A 24,327-nucleotide genomic window follows, 5' to 3' on the forward strand; every position below is an offset into this window, starting at 1 on the left:
AATAAGTTGGAAATCTGATCGTTTACGCCTCATCTTTTTTTTAAGTCAAAAAAAAAAAAAAAGTTGCATTTTCCATTTAAGTTGAAAACGAATGCACACCCCTATTACATAACTACTACCTTAAAAAAACTGTATTTATAGACAGCTTGAGTTACAAAACCTATGCATTAAAATTATACCCAAAATTCACTATTTAAATTTACAATATTCCCAATGTTTAACAAGGCAGATTGTAATAGATTTTGATTGAGAAAATGTGTCTTTATCATTTCTATCCTATACTTGTCACTGAAAAGTGCAGGGTTAGATATATGGTAAGCATTTTATTAGCCATTGCTGACTAATGGGAGAATGCATGTTGCAAGTTTCAGTTTTGATTGAGTGGCAAGGCTAGACTGCTTGATAAAGATTTGATTGGAATATTGACTTGTAGATTCAGTCTATTCAGAAGTCAGAGTGAGAGATAATGCCATCGGAGATCTCTGCTGCTGAATCTGTTTCTTGTATTAGTTTTCTTGGTAGTATGCCTTCAAAACACCTTTTCGGCAGAGGATCGACTCCTTCACTATCCACAGACTTCTTCAAGGCTCTTTGGTTCCCTCTGGCAACTCCAGAGGAGGAGATCCGGATTCCCCTGAGGAAGATCTCATTGAGCTCTTTGGATCTGCATCTCCTGCTGTCACAGAGAGGTGCCCTGGATTGTGCCACTGTGCTGGAGCTTATCAATAATGTCAGTTGTGTGAATGTAATGGGACCCCCATCCTTGGCATCTTTCAGATGAAGTAGAAATGCACACAAGAGATTCTTCCGATGTTTCATCCATTCTAGAGTGTTGGATTAAGCCGGTTTTGAGCAGGAAGATGGCAGAGCTCTCTCAACGCATTAGAGAGGATTAGATCCAAGAGGGAGCTTTATTTTGGATTCATCTTCTCTTGGCGAGTTCCACTGTCTACCTGATAAACTTCTTATGGTGGCCTTGGATTCCCTGTGGCTAGCACTGGTTAAACTAGATAACTCCTTGGTTAAATGTTTCAGTGAGATTAATTTATTGGCTTCTTAAGTACAAATGCTGGTTCTTGGTCAGAAAATTTCTCACTAGAAGCAGAGGGGGAAGATTGGACAACTGGAGCAAAAACTCAAGGACATTAAAGAAGTTAATCTGCTATACAGGATAAGGAAGTGATTCATTGGAAGATGGAATTTGTCAAGAATCATAATAGATGATTGAATTTATGGCTGTTGAATTTCTCCAGAGTTCCTGGTACTCTGCCTCATGAAACGTTTAAGAATTATTTGATGGAGGTGTTAGATCTATCAGCAGATACACTTCTACCAGTGAACACAATATTTTTTTTTCTCCCTGCAGCAAAACTTGGAAAAGCTGAAGGGGATGTAAGAGGTGAAGCTCAATCATCAGTTGATATGAATTTAACAGCTTTTTTGGAGAAATCTGGATCAGAAGAATGTACTAGGGGCACACTTAGGGCCGGATTTTAAAAGCTCTATGGGGCAGATTTTCAAAGGGTTACGCGCATAACCCCGAAAACCTGATCCTGCGCAGCCGAGCCTATTTTGCATAGGCTCGGCGACGCGCACAAGCCCAGGGTGCGCGTATGTCCCAGGGCTTTGAAAAAGGGGTGGGAAGGGATGGAGATGTGGGCGGGGTGCCGGTCCGCGGGCGGTCTGGGGGCAGGACCGAGGTCTCCAGCACAGAGGCTGTGCTGGGGGATGGTGCGCCGGCAGCTGGCTGGCGCAAGCAAGTTACACCTGCCTCTGGCAGGCGTAACTAATGAAATAAAGGTAGGGGGGGATTTAGGCAGGGCTGAGAGGTGGGTTAGATAGGGGAAGGGAGGGGAAGGTGGGGGGAAGAGGAAGGAAAGTTCCCTCCGAGGCCGCTCTGATTTCGGAGCGGCCTCGGAGGGAACGGGGAAAGCCATCGGGCTCCCCTAGGGCTCGGCGCTTGCAAGGTGCACAAATGTGCACCCACTTGCGAGCACCGACGCCGTATTTTCTAAAATTGGGTGTACATTTGTTCGTGCCAGGTAGCGTGCACAAATGTACCCCGCATGTGCAGGTTATAAAATCTGCCCCATTGCGCGTAAATCCAGAGGATTTACGGGTGAAGGGGGGGTTATGCAGCGACGCACGTAAAGCCCCGGGATATGTATAAGTCCCGGGGCTTACAAAAATGGGCAGTCTGGGGGCGGAGCAGGGGTGGGGCCAGAGGCCTCCAACATAGCGGCCATTTGCTGCTGTGTCAGAGGATCGCGTGCCAGCAGGCTGCCAGCTCGCGCAACTTGCGCCTGCCCGGAAGCAGGGAGTTAGAGTAGGGCTGGGGGAAAATGTTAGGGGAAGGGGTGGGAAGGTCAGGCAAGGAGGAAGGGAAGTTCCCTCCCAGGCCGCTCTGATTTTGGAGCAGCCTGGGAGGGAACAAGGGAAGGCAGCGTGGCTCGGCGCACGCAAGGTGTACAATTGTGCAACCTCTTGCGGCCGCCGACCCCCGATTTTATAACATGTGCGCGCATGTTATAAAATTGGGCGTACATGTGCGCGTGCCGGGTAGCGTGTGCACATGTACGCCCGCGCTCACCTTTTAAAATCTACTCCTTAATTTCTTTGTTTTTGAACAAGATTTAAGTATGATTATGCGTTTATACTTTTGTAAGATGAACGCATTATTTTTGGAGCATAGAATATGGATATATTCTGATCTGGCTAGAGTTACTTTGCAACGTAAAAAGCTTTTTCTAGGAATGAGACAGGAGGTTTGCTCATTAGGCACTTCCTTCATGTTGTGTTACCCATGTAAATGTGTGATTAAATACAGTATAATGGCTCTAAATATGCTTTCTTTGTCCCAGAGCTTTTGAGATCTTTTCTTAGATTGTCATAAATTGCCTGAGCTAGATATAGTGCTAAACAGAAATATCATCATTTAATCCATTTTAGGAATTTTAGCTCATGCCATACCTAAATTCCAGTTTCTTTGTAATCTTTGTTTTACTTTTTGATTATCTCCTATGTTTACGATTTGCAGGTTTAAAGTGATGGTATTCTAGGCCTTCGTTATTATTTGTATTTCTTTTTGTACTTTTGTAATGTCTGGAATGCACCTAGGTTTCTGTAACAAGGTATTTTTACTTGACTTTGTTATTTTTAAAATTAATAAAATAAGCAGAGACCTTCATTTTCGGTTTTTATTGGGTTGTTTTTTTTTTTTTACTTTTCCCGGGAATTTGTCAGGCTTTATTATGACAAGAATAAAAACAGGCTAAAATCAGCTGGAAAAAAATGACTTCATTTTTCTGGGTGAGTATTGGAATTTATTTTGCTGAACAGAAGCCAGGACACGCAGATTCTCCCACTCGCTCACTCGGTAGAATCCCCATCTCTACCCCGTATGTCCCTCTCTCCCCCTCCCCCCCTTGCTGAGAATTTCCCTCTCTCCCCTTCCCTCAGCACTGCAGCAGCATTTATCCTTACCTGTGGTGGCTTCAGGCTTCTCTTCTCTCCTTCAGCAGCGTGCTTACTGACGCTCCTGTGCTCTGGGGCACTGCACTTCTGCTTTTGTGCAGGGCCAGGGTGTCTGCCGGGAAGTGCTTCTGTGGACAGGGCCTGCTTCAAATGAATTTGTGGCACCAGGGAGCAGGCACTGTGGCTGCTTAGGGGGTGAGGCACTGGGGCTTGAAACATGGTGTGGGCGGCACAGGAGGGTGAGCACTTTCATTGGCGGGGGAGGGGGACTTCAAACACAGCATACGGTTTGGCTTACAGCAATGGCTGAAGGCCTTGAAACTCTGCATTTTGAGCTCTGGAGCAGCATTTTAATCAGCCTAAAATTAGGGTGAATATTGGATTAAACCAACTGTCAACTATGGAAAAATCCAGGATTTTATGGGTGAAAATCAGTTTCAAGTGAAAATGAAGTAAGTCCATTCAAAAGCATTTGTTCTCGATTTTAATGAGAAAAGGTCAATGAACAAGTTGTAGGTGAAGGGGCCAAACTTTGCCCGAGTACAGCGAATAAATTAATACTAAGTGCAGTTAGCTGTCAGAACTATTCAGCAGAGCAAGAGCAAGAGCAGATCACAGCCTCTCCTGCCCTTGCTCTATATTTGGGATAGTTTCTATATATTTGAGGATAGAGAGATCACATTTTTTTTAAAGGTAAAGGATGGTGGAAGGGTTGGGAGGGCAATCAGCACTGCTCACCAGTTGATAATTTAAAATTATATTGAGGGGTATAACCAGGGCTGCTTGGTTGCTTTATGTTTTGTACTTATTTGAAGAGGTGAGTCTGTTTGTCTGTGCCAAATTTTTATATTTTGTAATTATATTGGAGGACAGGATGGTGGATCAGCTGCTGCTCAGCCTCTAGGAGGTTTGTTTTTTTTAACCAGCTATTTTAAGCCTGCAAATTTTTCCAACCAGAGTTTGTCAGATAACTTTATCCAGCTAGCAGTGATTTTTAATTCTAGCTAGCATAATTTAAGCCATGCCTCTTTCTTTTCTGGCAAAATGTTAACCGGTTAAAATTGAACCTCTCAGTGGGATAGAAAATTCAAACCTTGGCATTTATTCCAGCTAACTTCAAAAGTTAGCCAGCCAAACCATTTTGAATATCAGTTTTATTCTCTTTACTATTTAGGGCAAGGAAAATAGTTTGAAGCAGCAAGCATTTAAAATTCTATATTTCATGGGCGACAAAATCCGTGGACTCTGTTTCCAGTTGGAAATGACAGCTGGCTCAAAGCTGATGCAAGTCAGCATTAGCAGAGAACCCTTTTCAGGGTAAGCTAGTTCACAATATCCTTCAGTCTAAAACGTATCTTTTAGCCATGCAAAGGGGCACATTCTCTTGGCTGGGTAATCATCTTATTCAAGGCTTTCCTTTCACGTATATGGCTCTTTTCCTGGGATTCCATTCGCCCAGCTCACAGGTCTCAAATGCAATAAATGTCAGCTTCCCTTTCACTTGAGTGGTTTTAGATTGCTACACAGGGTAAACTCATTGTGGCCCCATTTAGAAAGAGACTATCTGAAAAGTTATCATGCCCCATCTGAAATCAGCTCAGTGCCAGTGCAGGTCCAATTCCATCTTACAGGATGAATCCAGCTAGAGAAAGAATGCATCTTACCACATTTTACATTAGCATAAGCTCTTCTTGCTAACACTGGTGTATGGAAGCAGGTTCTGGAACGGCATCCGGCTGCACATCCTTTCTAAAAAAAGAAAAGGACTTAATATTATGAACCGAAATATTTTGGTATTATAGAACTAGCATTTGTATATCAAATGCCACCATTATGATTTTAAGAATCTTATTGAGCCATTAGCATTAGCCATGCCAGTCTTTCATTTATTTCAGTTTACCATTCTTATTCACCTCTGCAGGAATCTGCACAATGACTGTGACTGCTCCTATGAGGATGATTTATGTCACAATTCCAGTATAAATGTTTCCTGTAATTGCATAGAATTTAAAAATCTTTAGAACTCGACTAAGAAGCCAAAAATAACTAGCAGCATACTTTTATAAATCAGTCAACTCCCCTAGAGACAGGAGAAAAGATTAAAATGAAATGTCCTCAGGTGCTCCAAAGTCTATACGCATGTATCATTACATGCTTTTCATTAGCAAAGTACAAACATAACAGAAAAATGTATTAATTATCTTAGTCTATGCTGTACTGGCTATGCAATGGTTTAAATGGCCAAATAGTCAAAGTCTGATCATAAATTGTAAAATAATTTATATTGTTTATATTTTTTTATGTCTTTGATTACACCTCAAATTATTTCAGAGTTGCAAAATCACTTATTACCGGTTGTGAATTCACAGTCACCTGGTAGGTGATCACAATGAAAAAAAAAAAAAAAGCAGCATCCTGAATGCTCTCATCACTCTTGTCCTTGCCATAAGGCATTTTTGCATTGATAGCACCATATCATATGGTGTGATGCAAATCTGAAAAAGAGGAGGAGTTAGGGGTGGGCTTGCCATTTTCAGCAGTGTTGTGAGGGAGAGAGAGAGGCCATGATGTACTCACACTAGATAGGTATTTATATCCCTATGGGAGGCCCACCTAGTAACTCAAGGTGAGGTTTAAGTATTAGTGTAGGGGGTTAGGGGCCACTTTGACATTCAAAGTGAGACGTACGAACAGAACAGTGCTCTCTAGTGAAGATTTGATGACCCTCGGAGTGAGGACACTCACCCAAAGATGAGATTTGTGCAATGTTCTCTCAACCTAGATTGATGTTACCAGGTAGAGAGTCCATCAAGCTAGGTTGTACACAGATCCCATTGATAAAATCCAAAGCTAAAAATAGTGCATCTTAAAGTCTGTTCCAGTGAATTATTCGTAGTTTTAAAATGTTAGAGCAGCCCAAGTGGTAGAAAAATCAGGTTATGGTAATGGGATTTTTGAGTAGTTATGTTTAACTGTTCTATGATTCTCCAATCATATTGTCTCAGCTTAAAGGAGAAAGTCACATTTATCACACTTTTTAGTTACTTTATGAATTCATTACATACTTGGAGAACATGTTCTTACATGGTCTGACACCCCGCCCCCCCCCCCCCCCCATCTGAAAAAAGAGCTGGAACTTTCCTAAGAATATCAGCACAGGGAAAAATAGAGATCCAGAGCAGAACAAAACCAAGCAGAGAGATTTCCACCTGATTATCTTTTATGGAAATCCATGGATTTCTCCATGCTCTGCATATAAAATGTCAGCTTTTTTAAATTAAATTAAAAATTATACTGTTGTGGGAGTCTGCTGTGGGTTTTGTTGGACTGGTGGTTGTTCACGCCAAACTGCAGCAGATTCTGATGCAGCTGTACCCTTTTTTTTTGTTTATAATATTTTATTAAACATGGATAACATCCAGAGCATCAAAAGATAAACATACAGTGGAGCAACCAAAAAGTAGAATTAACAGATCCAGTGTGAAATAAGGACTCTCCATTATAACTAGTAAACCTAAAAACTTTAGCAGTAATAACAATAACCTCAATTTACTAACTATACACCATGACTGCCCTGATCATAATACTCCATAAGAAAGCCTCCCCTTAGCATTTTCAATTTTCTTCCCACCCTCTCCCTAACCTCCCTGAAGAGTATAAGAAATTGACAATTTACAACTACAGTCGGGTGACTGGAAACAGACAACTAAAAAAAAATAGCGCTACATATATAATAACTAATATGTACAAAATAGTACAGATGAATTAAAACAAATAAAACAATAATAATAATATAAAAGGCATCATATAATAACATATATTGCATTCACAATAAGGAGATTCTTCATGGCATCGTGCTACCAGTTCCCAAAGCTTCTGCATTACTGAAAGCTTCCCCTAGCTGATAGCAGTTACATCTCCATCCATTTACATAGTTCTGCTAGCCACTCTTCAATCGTGGGGGCCCGTGTTTTCCCCCATAAGCGCAGTATCACCCGCCTCCCAATGGCTATTAATTTCAAGACTCGTTCCTCTCCCAATATTAAAGATATCAGAGCAAGTGCTGTTAGCCACAAGAAATGCCCTTGGGTTAGAATAAAGCAGACATACTACCTTTTGAAACTGACCTATCAAACTCATATTTCCCATGACTTCAAACAAATAGGCCCAATCGACTCTTTTGAAAACCCTTTTGGCATCAAAACTGACCACTAGAAAGAGCTCCCCTTGTTGTCTGCATCGAGTCATTGCAGACAGTATCAAGCGGACATTCATCAAGGCACTTCTAAGCCCACACAAAGCCCACTTGACCACAGTTAATCAGTTTGGGCATAATTACTGCCAATCTGTCTGCCCAAAGTTTTGCTAAAAGTTTAAAAGAGATATGGGTCAATAAGAGAATGGTGAGGATTCCTACTTACCCTTTTTGTGAATGACAATTATCTGAACCAAATTTTCTCCTTCAGAACATATCCCCTTTCATATTATTGAGCGGCTGAACTATATGATCTAGCAGAATTTTATAGAATTCACCACTGAATCCATCCGAGCCTGGGGCTTTTAATGGTTTAGATTTGTCGAATTTGCACCCTGACTTCTTTATCAGCAACTGGAGGAGTCAACCAAGCTAATTGATCTGAGATCCATGGTAAAATGGTCTTTTGCAAAAATTCTCTCCCCTTAGCAAAGTCATTGTCCTCACAGCTATACAGGTTTTTTGTAATATTCCATTATTGTATTAGCTCTCTCTTTATTTTCCATAACTTGTTTACCTTTCTTGTTCCTGAGGGAAGTTATAAACCTCGGGCCTCCACTAGCCCTTACCAGGTTAGCCAAAAATTTACCACATTTATTACTATATGAATATAGTTTATATTTATAATAAATAACACTTTTCTTGGCCCTCTGATGTACTAGCATATTTAGTTAGGATCTTTTCTGCTGTACCACTCCCTAGTTTATCATTGCAAACCATTAGAAAACACAGGGTTAGATTTTCAAAGGGTTACGAGCGTAATATACGCATGTAACCCCCGAAAACCTACCCCTGTGCATGCCGAGCCTATTTTGCATAGGCTCGGCGGCGCGCGCAAACCCCAGGACGCGCGTAAGTCCCGGGGCTTCGAAAAAGGGGTGGTCCGGGGGTGGGGCCGTGGGCATGGCGATGGTCCAGGGGCAGGGCCGAGTCCTCTGGCACAGCAGCCGGTGTCAGGGGATGGCGCTCCGGCAGTTGGAGTGGGTTAGATAGGGGAAGGGAGGGGAAGGTTGGGGGGACCGAAAAAAAAGTTCCCGAAATCGGAGCGGCCTTGGAGGGAACGGGGAAAGCCATTGGGGCTCCCCTCGGGCTTGGTGCGCGCAAGGTGCACAAGTGTGCACCCCCTTGCGTGCGCCGACCCTGGATTTTATAACATGTGCGCGGCAGCGCATGCATGTTATAAAATCGGGTGTACCCCGCGCGCGTAAGAATGAAAATCTAGCCTACATTGAATAACCCAGAATACAGGACTGACTCCTGTATGCACTGGAGGGTAACCTGCACCAGGAATGTGTCAACAATTTATAGACACACTTCTAGCCAGATGAAAAACAGTCCTTCTGTATGGTTTTTTTTTTTAAAGTAAGTTTGTAGTAATGTAGAACCTATGCCATTTGGTCTATTCCAGAGATTGTGCACAACTGTGATTTTAGCCCTACTAAGGGTAGTGCCCCAAGAGATGATCCAGAGGGAGTGGGTCAGATTGGAATTGGATTTCAATTGACCAGTGTAACTCCTTACTTCTCTGTCTTCCAGCAAGTCATTTAAAACCACTGCAACTATTTCAGAATGCTGCAGCAAGACGACTATTTCGTGATTTGGGAGTAATAATAGAAGACCATATGACATTCAAGAAATATATCAACACAATACTGAAAGAATGTTTTTTCAAGATCCACACAATAAAAAAAACTAAAACCCCTACTACATTTCGCAGACTTCCGCACCGTACTCCAAGCCATGTTATTCTCTAAAATTGACTACTGTAATGCCCTGCTATTAGGACTTCCCAAAAACTCCATCAATCCGTTACAAATTCTACAGAACACAGCCTCTCGCATTCTTACTAACACTACTTCTAAGGAACATATTACACCCATTCTTAAACGATTACATTGGCTACCCATTCACTATCGTATTCAATATAAGGTTTTAACCCTCATACACAAATCCCTTCACAAACCAGAAATGAATTGGTTCAATAATTCTCTGCAATTTCATACCTCTAACAGGCCGATCAGAAATTCATACCTGGCTACCTTACAAGCCCCTTCACCCCAACTCTATAAATATTCTTCCTCTAAGGCCCGCGCCTTGTCCCTAGCTGGCCCTACCTTATGGAACTCTATGCCCACTGAACTAAGGCTTGAACAGTCCCCGAAAATCTTTAAAAAAAATCTGAAAACTTGGCTATTTACTAAAGCCTACACATGATCCCTCCTGTTTCATCTCAACACCTTCCACCTACCTTACAAGCACTTTAAACATTATCCACGTTGCTCTGCCTTTTCCATGATGCAACTCTTCTAAGTCCCTCTCCTTGTCCTATCCTCGCTTCCTCCTCCCCCTCTTCCTCCCTCACTACCCTCCCTCCCTTCTCCTCCCCCTCTTCCTCCCTCACTACCCTCCCTCCCTTCTCCTCCCCTCTCCCCCTTTCCCTTTAATCTATATTCTACCGTTTAAACTACCTAGTCTTTCCCTGTTAATTATTATATACTGGTTCAAAATTATTATAAACTTGTTATATGTACTACGTTTCTATTTTCATAGTTATTTTATATTAGTTCATAATTATTACTACCATGTTCTATGTACAACGCTCTGACGTTTTGTTTTGTTTTTTTACTGTAAACCGACGCGATATCCCTGGATGAATGCCGGTATATAAAAACCAATAAATAAATAAATTAAATAAATAATATTGGGATCTAGGAAATATGATCACATTACACCCTCATTGATGGCACTGCATTGGTTACCAGTACAATCCAGAATCTACTATAAAGTCCTAATGATAATATTCAAAATCATCCATTCCAATAACACCAGCTTGTTAGGAGTGAAACTACAACCTTACAATCCTCAGAGAACATTAAGATCTCAAAATAAAGGTCTATTGACTATTCCCATAATACGGAGCACACATTTGATGCAAATAAGAGATCGAGTATTCTCCATAGCGGTTTCAAAGCTCTGGAATTCTCTGCCTGAGGCGCTGCATATTTTACCAGACAAAAAGAAATTCAAAAGTGAATTTAAAACATGGCTTTTCAGAAACACATTTAATTTAACTTAAAAAGATCAAATTAGACAGAACCACAAAACTAGAAGGACCAAAATAATAATTGTATCATGAAGAATAAATCAAATGAGAGCATGCAAAATTCTCCAAACAACTCACTGACTAAGATGTGAAAACTACCATTTTGTTTGTAAAGATCAATATTCATTGCCTTATGTACTAGTTTAATTCCATATGTACTAGAAATTGTTTCTAGAAGGATATTAATACCTAATATTACCTATCCACTAATACCAACTCTGCAACCATTCTTTGTTGTTTGTTTGCTGAATCTATAAATAGGAATGTCACTTTGTAAACCATTGTGATCTATCCATGGATTGACGGTATATAAAAAGTCTAAATAAATAAAATAAATAAAGACCAAATCACTTTCCTGGATATTGCTTAAAATAGCTGGCCAGAACAGAATGAATACTCTGGGGTCATCTGACACTTCAACCAAGCGCATTGCCTGGACTGCTTCCCCCACCTCTTTCCAAAAAACCAGCGAGCACAGGCCAAAAGTATGAAGTGTGTGCTAAGGAACCTGTCTGGCCACAAGCTCTCCAACATAAATCAGACACATCCCTTCTAATCTTACTTAAATCGAGCGGAGACCAAATATGTTTGCAACATAATTCTGTATAGTTGCTCTATGATATCTAAGGACTGAGAGCATCTCCATAAACTCAACCAAATCTGATCCCACTCTTCCATCTCCATTCGAACACAAACAGGTCGATCCAGTAAGGCCGCGGTAGAAACAGTGCGGTAGTGTCAGGCACACCCTTCCTCCCCGCACGCACAGTTCTCTTCACTAACTCCCCGATACTCTCCTCTAATCGCATGCAAATGCATGCCGCGGCTTTAAAGCGGTAGGGGAGGGTTATGGCCGCGTAACCCATTTTACTGTATAGGCGCTTAATACAGCGCCTATACAGTAACCAGGGTGCGCTGGTACCTGTCATTTCAAATGACATTTGAAATGACAGGTACCAAGAAGTGTAAAAATCAAAATTTTTAAATACCTGTCGGAGGGCCGCGTGGGTCCAGGCGGCCGGCGGGATCCGGGGGGCCGGTGGTCGCGTGTTAAATCTAGGCCGCGGGCGGGTGGGCGCCTGTTCCGGGCGGCGGGGGGTGGACGCGCGTTAGTTTCAGACGGCCGCGTGGGTCCAGGCGGCCGGCGGCGGCGGGAGCCGGGTGGTCGCGTGTTAAATCTAGGCCGCGGGTGGGTGGGCGCCTGTTCCGGGCGGCGGCGGCAGCGGCGGCGGGGGGACACACGTTAGTTCGAGACGGCCGGCGGGCGGCGGGTGGTCGCGTGTTAAATCTAGGCCGGGTCCGCACAGGCGCGCATTCATTCACTGCCGGTGGGGTCCGGCAGCCCCCACCGGCAGTGAATGAATGCGCGCCTGTGCGACCCCTGCGATTCGGCGCTCAAGGCGTGACGTCACGGCATGTGACTGCCTTGAGCGCCGAATCGCAGGGGTCGCACAGGCGCACATTCATTCATTCACTGCCGGTGGGGGCTGCCGGAGAGGCAGCCCCCACCGGCAGTGAATGAATTCATTCATCCAGGCGGAGGAGCCGGCTGCTTTCGCCACCGGCTCCTCCGCCTGGATGAATGAATGAATGCGCGCCTGTGCGACCCCTGCAATTCGGCGCTCAAGGCGTGACGTCACGGCATGTGACTGCCTTGAGTGCCGAATCGCAGGGGTCGCACAGGCGCGCATTCATTCATTCATCCAGGCGGAGGAGCCGGTGGCGAAAGCAGCCGGCTCCTCCGCCTGGATAAATGAATTCATTCACTGCCGGTGGGGGCTGCCGGGAGAGGCAGCCCCCACCGGCAGTGAATGCGCGCCTGTGCGGACCCGGCCTAGATTTAATACGCGACCACCCGCCGTCCGCCGGCCGTCTCGAACTAACGCGTGTCCCCCCGCCGCCGCCGCCCGGAACAGGCGCCCACCCGCCCGCGGCCTAGATTTAACACGCGACCACCCGGCTCCCACCGCCGCCGGCCGCCTGGACCCACGCGGCCCTCCGACAGGTATTTAAAAATTTTTATTTTTTCTTCTGACAGGTTTTATGTGTCCCACATCATTACATTTTCTCGATCATCTCTGTATCGCTTTTTTTTTAAATTGTGTTTTATTGTTTTTGAGTATCTTAAGCGGTGTCGATGGATTTGTTACTAGACTCAGTCCTAACTCCTACTAGGGGGAGGCGGTAAACTAACACGTTACGGCCGCGGCAAAACAGTGCGTTACTAATGAGAGAACCTGAGCGCGCGTTACGGTATCGGAGGGGAATAGCTAATTCCTTCATTATACAGCTAATTCGTTCATTTACATGCCGGGTGCGGGAAGGGTTACGCGTCTGTTTTAAGAAGCACTACGGATGCGCAAAACTGGAGACTGTATCGCTGGTTTGCCTTACGCGTCCGAATTGTGCGCAGCAAGCTCGTTACAGACGAGAAATCTTCAACTGAACTTTACTGGATCGACCTGTTAGTTCTCTATCGCAAGCTAATAATAATCTGTGCAAATTTTAATCAGTATCGATCCTTTGTAATGCTTTATACATCCTGCCTACTCTACCTTTTATTCTCTTATTTAGAAAAATTGCTGTCTCTAATAATGTAGGGTTCTGGGATAAGGTACCCTTAACATCTGGGCTACATGCTATTTTGCACAATTGCAGGAAGGCAAGGAAAGGAAAAGCATCCAAATGAAACTTATCCTTAAATAGCTGTACCATTTTTAAGTTTAAATAAAATGGTCCGTGGAGAAATTCATGAACCGCAGCTTGCCATTTTTATAGATTCATGCATTCTTTCTGTAGAGTAGCTTCGCATGTAAAAAATAAAAGATTATACACAGCAAATTAAGCAGGTGTGATGTGAAGAATGGAGTAGTCCCACAGACATAATGAAGATTTCACTACACAGGATTACAGGATTTTTATGTGAACAGGGGTAGACTGAACCAATTGTGGTTTTACTGCACTGCATTTATGAACTTAGTCCTGTTTTTCCTAAGAAAAAAGCAGGGTTATAATTCTTTAAATGCTATATGTGTCAAAACCAGTCTATCGCTGCTGACTTTCAACCATCTAGCGTTTCTATACAAGCAGGTTGTTTTAAAAACTTCCTAACCAAACTTTTCTTTTCACGCAATTATGCAATGATAAAGCCCAAAATAAAGTTCACAAAATACATGCACCTGTAGTTTTTACCTTATGGATAGATGCTGTTTCTGCTGCATTGGTGAACTGCTGCACAGCCTTCCCATGCTGATTTAGATTTTGAAAAGCAATACCTAAATGATAGTAGATTTCATACATCTGAAGCAAAGCAAATGAGATGATTATTCATAGTTTTGGTTCGGGACAAAAGATTCTTAAGTCCATTATCAATTTTTGGCAGTTCATCCACATGACTATGCAAGCAAGCTATTTCAGGGCCTACCATAGGTATCTGGGAGCTTTGCCTGATCCCTAAAGACAATTTACAAACATTCAACAGAACAATAAGGGCCAGATTTTTAAACATACGCGCACGGGGTACATTTGTGCTCGCTACCTGGCGCGCAGAAATGTAGGCCCGATTTTATAACATGTGCACGCAGTCGCGCACATGTTATAAAATTCAGGGTCGGCATGCAAGGGGGTGCACACTAGTGCACCTTGCGCATGCCGAGCCCTAGGGGAGCCCCCCAGCCCTACCAAAATCCCCCCCACACCTTCATTTTGTAAATTACGCCTGCCTCTGGCAGGCATAACTTGCGCACACCGGCCGGCTGCCAGCTCGCGATCCCCTGGCACGGCCACTGTGCCGGAGGCCTCAGTCCCGCCCCCACCCCGCCCCTTTCACAAAGCCCCGGGACATGCGCGCGTCACCGGGCCTATGCAAAATAGGCTCGGCGCGCATAACCCTTTTAAAATCCGCCTCTAAGTATATATCCCAGGGGTATTCACTTCCTGTCCTCCTGGACCACAAACTATTTTTCAGAAGACTCACAATTGATTTTTATTACATATTTGCATGCATTTGGGTTTAAGAACAGGGTTAATTTACATATTTTGGTTAACCTGAAAGTCAGACTTTGCTGAAGCTCTCAAGGTATGATATTGAATACCCCTGATTTACAACCAGTGCACATCAAACAAAGAGTGTCTTTAAATACAAACCCAAACTGATGTATTTGTATAAGTTCTGACTGAGAGCCAATCCAAAGTAAGACAAAAGAGAGATTACAGTCTGAGCCTATGTTTTGAAAGAATTTCCTACCTTGATTTTAAGGAAACCATTGTAGATATCTATTAAACATTCTGTGTAAGGTAACATGATACTAGCACAGGGATAAAATAGAAGTTTTGGGATTGACATGTTTGCTCAATGACAGTGCTGTCATGTGAAAGGTCCTCAATTTGATCCCTGAGTCATGTCTCCCACTCTCTGGATCACCTGGGGCTGAGGATGCTGCAGAGAGAGTATTAATATCCCCAAGAGGTAGGGAAGAGAGTCATGGTCATCATTCAAGGGTAACACCTAATGGCTGAATCCAAGGCTCATGATTACAGGATTCTGGAAGGAGCCCTGGTGCATTGTCTTCCCAGCCAAAGGATTATTACTGCATAGATCAAACTAGGTATGTTGGAGGGGGGTGGGTTTTAAAAAAAAGGAGAATAATTCCCAGGTAGCTTGTGAATGAAGGCTCATGGTCTTCATGGAATTTGTTGGGACTGAATACGATGCCCCCCCCCCCCCACTACAGAAATGTAACTTGGGTTCTCATTAGAAACCTGACTGAAAACTTGCAGCATACTTAAAGTGATCAGATAGCACCAGGCCATAAAGGATAGGCTAAGCCAGTCCTAAGTTTACCCCACTGAATCGATACAGCTGTATCTCCTGTTGCTTTAAGAACAGCATAGCAGCATTGGAAAATAATAGATTAGGATCGCCTGCTCACTAAATGGTCTTCTAAAAGGATTACAAAGTGCACCTAAAACATTCTCACTTTCTTAACACTTGATTATTATATTGGAAATAAATCATTTTTACCGCATAATCAAGGGCAAGGGCAATTTTCAAACGATTTTACCCAGATAATTAAGCAGTTACCCAGGTAAAAATTAAGGGCTGAAAATTGCTCTCCCCACAGTAAAAGCACTCCATAGCCAGTTTCTCTTTGAAAATGAGTTTGCAGGCCCCATGTACATTTTTAAAAACTGCACCCTTAGTAGCAACCAAAGATTCATTTAACGACAAAAGAAGACCTCACATCATCAAGACGACATTTGATTATTATTGCATTCTCACAAACTAGAATTGTATAAAAAAATAAACTTCAAGACTTCCATGCCATGTGTTCTTAGTTTATTAGTCCAAGTATGTGTTTGCTACCTTTAGTTATCGAAGAGCTTATATCCCTGTGGAGAGAAAAATTCCAACTTTGAAATGTTTTAGTTGGTAAAGTCGATGATACTGATGATGATTATGAAACATGAACCAGAAAGAAAATGAAGTCAGGCCCTCAAAGTACTAAACCAATAATATAACATTTTAATTGAACATAGCAAGCACCAAAATTTGAATTCACAAAGGAACGTTCTTTGCAGATGGACTAGACAAGACCAGGAAGAACATAACGTATGAATTGGAAGATTGTTGTTTGCTGTGCTTAAACAAAACATAAATTGGTGATTTGTTGCTTGGGGTGACTGCTGGCTGTTTTTCTGTTTCATTTAATTGAAATATGCAGAAGCTTGCCTGATTCATGGGTACACACTACATCTGATTAGAGAGATAAGGATCAGGAAGGACACAGCTTGACTTTCTCCAGCTATAGCAACTGATGTGCAGAATACTTGACCATCCTCTGCTTATATTATCAGTCAGAGCAGAGCATGCAACTGTCATTCATGGTTTCTTACTCATGTATTTAATCAGTTAGATGCTTTAAAGTTGTACTTTTGATTCCAAAACAAAGATTCAATCAGTCGAAAGAATAGAGGGAAAAAATTGTCATATCAAAATATATAGATGAATAATTATCTAGGCTCCAAGTCCTACATCAGAGAGTCCAGTAGCAGTCATCTCTCCAATTTCAGATTTCACACCAGTCAGTCCAGTTCCAGTCATCTTTCTGACTCCAGATCCCATACTAGAAAATCTGGTTATGGTCATCTCAGTGATTCCAGTTTGGGAGTTTAGTTCTAGTTATCTCAACTGTAGATTCTACTTTAGTTGCTCCAGGGACTTTTATTACAATTGTTTCTGGTCCTGCTCCAGATCCAAGGCTGGGCCCCATTTCTAATTCTGGTCTGGCAAAGACTGACTCCATGACTCCTTGGGACCATGCTTTGTTGGTGGGTTTCAGATCCTGGGAGGACTTTGGGTATCCAGCCTTAATCCTAAGAGACCTTGGAGCATTTGAAATGCAACTCCCTCCATAAGAGTGAGGGCCTCAGGGTGTGGTGAATTTATTATTTATTTATTTATTTATTTAAATGCTTTTAAAATATACCGACATTCATAGGACATATCATGCCGGTTCACAATCAACATTGTAAAGGAGGAAGAGGAAATTACAAATAACAGGGAGGGGGGAGGTGGAGCAGTGAAGGAAAAAGGAAAGGATGGGGGTCAGGTGACAGTAAGCGCAGAAGTTGCGGGAAGGAGAAAGGTAGTGAAGTGCTAGGGGAGAGAGAAATTGATAGGAACTGTGTTAAAAAAAAAAACTGAGAATAAAAAATTAACAAATTTACATTTGTTAATTTTTTATTCTCTGAATATTCTATCTCTGAATATTTTTTTATTCTCTGAATATTCTATCTCTGAATATATTTTTATTTATATATTTATATATTTATATTTATATATTTATATATTTATATATATATCTCTGAATATATTTTTATTCTCTGAATATTCTATCAGGAGCAGCGAGGACCGGACCCATGGCCCCAAAGCTGGGAGACATTGCAGCAGAGATACATAGAAACATGACAGCAGAAAAAGACCATATGACTGTGTGGTACCCCGCAGTATCACTTGTGCCAGCATGGATGAACAGCATCAGACAGTGGTCACTAGGCTTGAGGATTCTAGGCAATCCCTCTAATGTATTGGATTTTGGCACCCGGCAGACAGCTCACTTCCCAGTACAACATGTCTGGTCAGCAGATGGATGTCTATGTGCCCCTCAGAAATGAGTCACCAACAACCACTACCCTCCGCCTTCTAGGTGCAGTGGTTGCTGTGCCCGCAGCTTTGGGGTTTGCATATCCTGGTTCTGCTCCATCATGGGCTGACATCTCCTGCTCCTCCTCTTCCAGGGCTCCATACCGGTTCTTCAGTTCAAGGAAAATCGGAGCTGTGGTTTAGGGTTTAGTAGCCATAATAATCTGGATCCAGCTTTCATCTCGTGAGCTAGTTTTGCCTTCCACTCTGTTTGAGTTCTCAATCTTAAAAGCCTTGATAAGCATTTTATAGAAACATAGAAATGACGGCAGAAAAAGACCAATTGGCCCATCCAGTCTGCCCAGCAAGCTCCCACACTTTTTTTTCCCATACTTAGCTGTTTCACCAACCACCAAGTTCAGGGCCCTTGTTGATAACTGTTTGATTCACATTTCCTGCCTTCCCCTGCCACTGATGCAGAGAGTAATGTTGGAGTTGCATCAAAGGTGAGCATAAGGCTTAAGGAAAATCATTATGTAATTTATTATTATTTGGAATCAAAATCATGGTCTTCCCGTGTGGTAATGAGGCACCGATTACTTTGAGCCACCACAGCACTATAAACTGAAGAATGAGCATGTCAGAAGTGGGACTCAAACCCACAACTCCATTAGGCGACCAGAACACCCAGCACAGGAAAAAAGTAACACTTAACTTCAGTGCCTTAGACCACTCAGCCGTCATAACAACTGATTAAAAGACCACACTGAGCCCTGAAAATATTGTGGTAACAGATGACTACTTGAGTAGTAAAACTTGACTAGTATCTCTATTCCACCTCCCTCCTTATTCCTCCAAACCAGGATTGAACTTGCAGTTACTGAGAGTCAGAGGACCGGCCTTTTGCCACCCCACTCACCCAGTAGTGCTCTTATATAAACCACACTGACTCCAGCCTTTTCTAATGCAATATTCACTTAAACGGACATCAAATGCTGACAATCACTGCCTACCTTTATTTTTTTTTTATTTAGATTTATATTCCACTTTTCACACTTTTTCAGCACTTCAAAGTGGATTACATTCAGGTACTGTAGGTATTTCCCTATCCCAAGAGGGCTTACAATCTAAGCTTGTATCTGAGGCAATGGAAAGTGAAGTGACTCGCCCAAGGTGCGCCAGCAGGACTCAAAGCCTGGTTTCCTGATTCGTAGCCCACTGCTCTAACCACTAGGCTACTCCTATCAATGCAGACCTCATTTTTCTGGATACTTCTCAGTCTCGCCATCTCCTCTTTGAGTCTGCAAACTCTTTCCTGAGGGAGTCGATCTGCAGACATCTTTCACACTAAACTTGTTCCTCACTGAGTAGCAGGATTTCTGTCTGGACAGCAGCAGAACTGGTAGCAGAAGCAACAGGTTTGGCAATATGATGTTTCCTGGCCATCTTTCAGTTGCTGGTAGCTTCTGGTACCTGTGGAAAGAAATGAGAAAGTCATTTTTTGTTTTGAATTAAATTACTTTCGAATAAAATCTGTAGTAAATTTACAGTAAGGCGTTGCGAGATGCATACACTGATAGGCGCGCTCTTCCAATCCTCTTCTACTGTAAGGGGTGCAGGGCCTCTGGAATCTGAGGTTGTGGAGCCTGAAGTCTGGATTCATTCACCTTGACCTCTGGAGTCCTCTTTCGGGGGCTATTGGGTAGGATAAGCAGGTGAACCTTCAGGTCCTCTTCTGCTGCAAGGGGTGCAGCACTTCTGGAAGCTGGGGCTGTGGCGTTCGAAGCCTGGATCACCCGCTGTAACCTCTGGAGTCCTCTCCTGGGGACTGCTGGGAATAGCATGTTATCTAATGTTATGTATGTGTTGGATTCGTGGACCCTTGGGCCGATCGGAACCAAAGGAGAAGTTGCTGTAGATGGTGGCAGCAGTGGCCCCGACCGGGAGGCGGCAAAGACAGGCTCGGAACTGGTCGAAGGAGGAACTCTGGAAGCCCTATGCGACCAAGGGCTTTGGCGAGGAAGGTGGAGACAGCGGAGCTGGTCCAGTAGTAAGGGGATCTTCGCCCTGGAAGCCGATCCTCCCCCGAGAGGAGCTCGTAGGAGTTCAGCCGCTGGGACTTAGGAGATTCACCCTGGAAGCCGAAGTCCCCCCAGGAGGAGCCTGTAGGGACCCGGCCGCTGGGACTTAGGCGGGCCCGCAAGGGCCAAGTCGGAAGAAGTCCAAGGTCAATTGCCGAAGGGTCGTCGCTCGCCAGTCCAGAGGCCGGAACCAAGGGATCACCGTAAGCCAGTCCGAGGTCAGGAGCCGAAGCGTCAACGTAAGCCGGTCCGAGGTCAGAAGCCAGAGGATCACCGTAAGCCGAACCGGGGTCAGAAGCCAGGGAAATGTCGTAAGCCAGTCCAAAGGTCAAGAGCCAGGAAACACCGTCAGCCGAACCAGGATCAAGGATCAGGAAGAGCAGGGAACTCAGGAAGCAGCAACTAGAGTCAGGAGAACCTGGGAACCTCGTTGCAAGGCGTTGTTCTGGTCCAGCTGCAGGGCTTAAGTACCCTGCTGCGTCTGATGTCATCAAGGGGCATCCCCGAGGTTTCCCGCGCTGGCTCCTTTAAATCTTGGCCTCAGACGTGCGCGCGTCTAGGGGGCGGGGCCAGATGCCGAGGGACGCCGGCTGCTCCGGCGAGGCAGCCACGAGGCCGCAGAGGGCCCTGCAGGCCCGGAGAAAGCTGCCCGATGTTGGGGCTGCGGCAGCGGGGACCCCCGGAGGCCTGGGGAACACGGGGCGGTGCCGGAGCCGCGACCAGGTAGGCGGCGATCCCGGGACCGACCCGGGATCGCAACAGTACCCCTCCTCCTACACCCCCTTCCGGGGGGCCGGGGCTTATCCGGGTACTGGGCATGGAACTGGCGAAGGAGGTCCTTATCCAGGATGTGGGATGAGGGCTCCCATGAATTTTCCTCAGGGCCATAACCCTCCCAAGAGAGAAGGTACTCCCAGCGATGCCGACGGAAGCGGACGTCCAAGACCTCTTTCACCGTGTACGTGGTCCCAGGATCCGAAGCAACCTTGGAAGGCTCCGGAGGCAGAGGGTGAAAGCGAGAGAGGACCACCGGTTTGAGGAGAGAAACATGGAAGACGTTGTGTATCCGAAGGGTAGATGGTAGACGTAAGCGGTAGGAGACCGCGCCAACACGCTCGGCTACCCGGAAGGGTCCGATGTAGTGAGGGGCCAGCCTCATGGAAGGGATCCGGAGCTGGATATTTTTAGTACTGAGCCAAACCCTCGATCCGGGCAAAAATACTGGAGCTGGTCGGCGAGACTTGTCCACGTAAGCCTTAAACCGGGCGGTGGTGCGGTGGAGTTTCTCCTGAGTGGTGTGCCAAAGCTGGTGAATCTGGTTGGCCGTCAGTTGAGCTGCTGGTGAAGAGGTGGACACAGGCAACGGTAGTGGAGGTTTGGGAACCTTTCCATAAACCAGCTGGAAGGGGGACTGTAGCGTGGCGGAGTGTCGATGACTATTGTAACAGAACTCGGCCCACGGAAGAAGAGCCACCCAGTTGTCCTGCTGCTCCCTGACGAAGGCGCGGAGAAACGCTTTCAGGGTCCGATTCGTGCGTTCCACCTGCCCATTGCCTTGGGGGTGGAACGCCGTGGTCAGGTCTAGTTGGATCCCAAACTTTCTGCAGAGCGCCCGCCAGTATTTTGCCGTGAACTGGGGGCCACGGTCCGAGGTGATATGCTGAGGCAAGCCGTGCAGGCGGAAGACGTGGTGGACGAAAGGTTCAGCCAACTCTGGGGCAGTGGGTAACTTGGCAAGGGGCACAAAATGAGCCATTTTCGAAAAGCGGTCAATCGTGACCCATACCACCGTTTTCCCTTGAGACGGGGGCAACTCGACAATGAAGTCCGTGGAGATGTGGGTCCATGGCTCCGTGGGTACAGGAAGTGGCTGAAGGAGCCCCCAGGGGCGACCTGGCAGAGGTTTTGCTGCGCACATGTGGGACAGGACTGTACGTAGAGGCGAACATCCTCCTTCACCCGTGGCCACCAATAGAACTCCGTTAGTAATTGGAGAGTCCGGGCGACCCCGGGGTGTCCTGCCGTCAATGAATCGTGTGCCCAGGCTAGGACCCGTCTTCGAGCACGCACTGGAACTACCACCCTCCCTGCTGGTGCTACTTCGGTGGCTGTCAGTTGGATCTTGGCCGGATCTAAAATGTATTGAGGAGGGTCGGGGCCGTCCTCAACCTCAGAGACACGTGAAAGGGCGTCTGCCCTAATATTCTTGGCTACTGGCCGATATCGAAGAACGAAATCAAACCTGCTGAAGTAGAGGGACCAGCGTGCTTGCCGAGGATTGAGCCTCTGTGCATGGGACAAGTATTCAAGGTTCTTGTGGTCCGTATAAACCACGATTGGATGTTGGGCCCCCTCCAGCCACTGGCGCCATGCTTCAAAGGCCAGCTTGACGGCCAGTAGCTCCTTATCCCCGATGCCGTAGTTCCTCTCGGCAGGCGAAAACTTCCGGGAGAAGTAGGAGCATGGCCGGGTTTTCCCGTCCTTGGAGACCTGGGACAGGACGGCCCCCACGGCTACGTTGGAGGCATCCACCTCCACGATGAACGGAAGTAGGGGATCCGGGTGTCGGAGGCAGGTGTCCTGGAGGAAGGCTTCTTTAAGATCCTGGAAGGCCTGTACGGCAGGTGGTGGCCAACTTCGTGCATCTGCACCCTTGCGCGTGAGAGCAGTTAAGGGCGCCACCAAGGAGGAGTAACGTGGGATGAAGTGGCGATAAAAGTTAGCGAACCCTAGGAACCGCTGGAGCGCCTTTACTCCCACAGGCTGTGGCCACTTCCGGATGGCAGCGACCTTATCGGGGTCCATACGGAAGCCGGTGGAGGAGACGATGTAACCCAGGAAGGGCAACGACTCCTCCTCGAACTGGCATTTCTCCAGTTTAGCGTATAATTGGTTCTCTCTTAGTCTAAGCAAAACTTGGCGTACGTGTTGCCGATGTTCCTCAAGGTTCCGGGAATAGATTAATACGTCGTCCAGGTAGACGATGACTGAGGTGTATAGAAGATCGCGGAGGACCTCATTCATTAGGTTCTGGAATACCGCTGGAGCATTGCAGAGACCGAACGGCATGACGAGGTACTCATAATGACCGTCCCTGGTGTTAAAGGCGGTCTTCCACTCATCGCCAGGTCGGATTCGCACGAGGTTGTACGCCCCTCTAAGGTCCAGCTTGGTGAAAACGCGAGCTCCTTGTAGGCGATCCAGGAGTTCCGGAATCAGAGGCAAAGGGTAGCGGTCTCGTCGGGTAATCTGGTTCAGGCCCCGGTAATCAATACAGGGCCGAAGAGACCCATCCTTTTTGGCCACAAAGAAGAATCCGGCCCCAGCCGGAGAGTTAGAAGGTCGTATAAAGCCTCGGTCTAGGTTCTCTTTAATGTAGGCGGACATAGCCTTGGTCTCTGGTAAGGATAGAGGGTATACTCTCCCACGAGGGGGCGTGGTATCAGGAAGCAAGTCGATTGCACAATCAAAAGGACGTTGCTCAGGGAGCAATTCGGCCTTCTCTTTAGAGAAGACATCCTGAAAGGCTTGGTACTGCGCTGGCACCGTGAGGGGGGTAGCCAGAAGTGGGAGAGTCGGAAGCGGGTGAGCAGGGAGGCAATGGCGGGCGCAGCCTGGCCCCCACGAGGCGATCTGGAGTGAAGACTAGTCGATTACTGGCGAATGCTTCTTTAGCCAGGGTAGACCTAAAACAAGTGGATGAATGGACCTTTCCAGGATGAGGAAGGAGATCTCCTCCTTGTGAAGAAGACCAACCTGAAGCTGGAGTAGTTGTGTACGAGTGGTAATGGTCCCTGGGAGAGGAATCCCTTGTATGGATGATACCCTCAAGGGTGGCTCTTGCGGCACTACTGTAAGTTGCAGTTGTTGTACCAGATCTCGGAGGATGAAATTCCCCCCAGACCCGGAGTCAACCAGAGCCAGGGTATCGAACCCTCCACCGGGAAGGCATAGTCTCGCTGGGACAGTACATGGGGAGTCCGGAGAGGTACTGCCTAGAATCAGCTCCCCACTTGATCCTAGGTTCGGCCGTTTCCCGGCCGCTCTGTACACCGAGCCAGGAAGTGCCCCTTACCACCGCAGTAGAGGCATAGGCCCTGCGCGCACCGACGCCTTCGTTCCTCGGCGGATAGCGGCCCGCGACCCAATTCCATGGGCTCATCAGGCGGGAGGGCAGCTGCCGCCGGTGGTGGAGCTCGGACCCGAGGTGGTGTGATTCGGCGAGCGCCGTGCCCTTGGCTGGCCCTTCGCTCCCGGAAGCGGCGCTGGA

At 45.8% G+C, this 24,327-nt stretch overlaps 1 protein-coding gene across 2 annotated transcripts in view; it reads right to left on the minus strand.

Moving 5' to 3' along the window:
• The window catches only part of LOC115099285, a 187,648-nt gene that overhangs the window by 118,806 nt on the left and 44,515 nt on the right, over positions 1 to 24,327 (minus strand). For both annotated transcript variants that reach the window (XM_029616840.1, XM_029616839.1), the window contains exons 3-4: positions 14,025 to 14,132; positions 5,139 to 5,223 (exon numbers count right to left, since the gene is read on the minus strand). In XM_029616840.1, the coding sequence (XP_029472700.1) occupies positions 5,139 to 5,223; positions 14,025 to 14,132 (193 nt within the window). The remainder of the gene's footprint in view (positions 1 to 5,138; positions 5,224 to 14,024; positions 14,133 to 24,327) is intronic.

The sequence above is a fragment of the Rhinatrema bivittatum genome, chromosome 9 (assembly GCF_901001135.1).
Source record: "Rhinatrema bivittatum chromosome 9, aRhiBiv1.1, whole genome shotgun sequence".
In the NCBI taxonomy this organism is placed as follows: Eukaryota; Metazoa; Chordata; class Amphibia; order Gymnophiona; family Rhinatrematidae; genus Rhinatrema; species Rhinatrema bivittatum.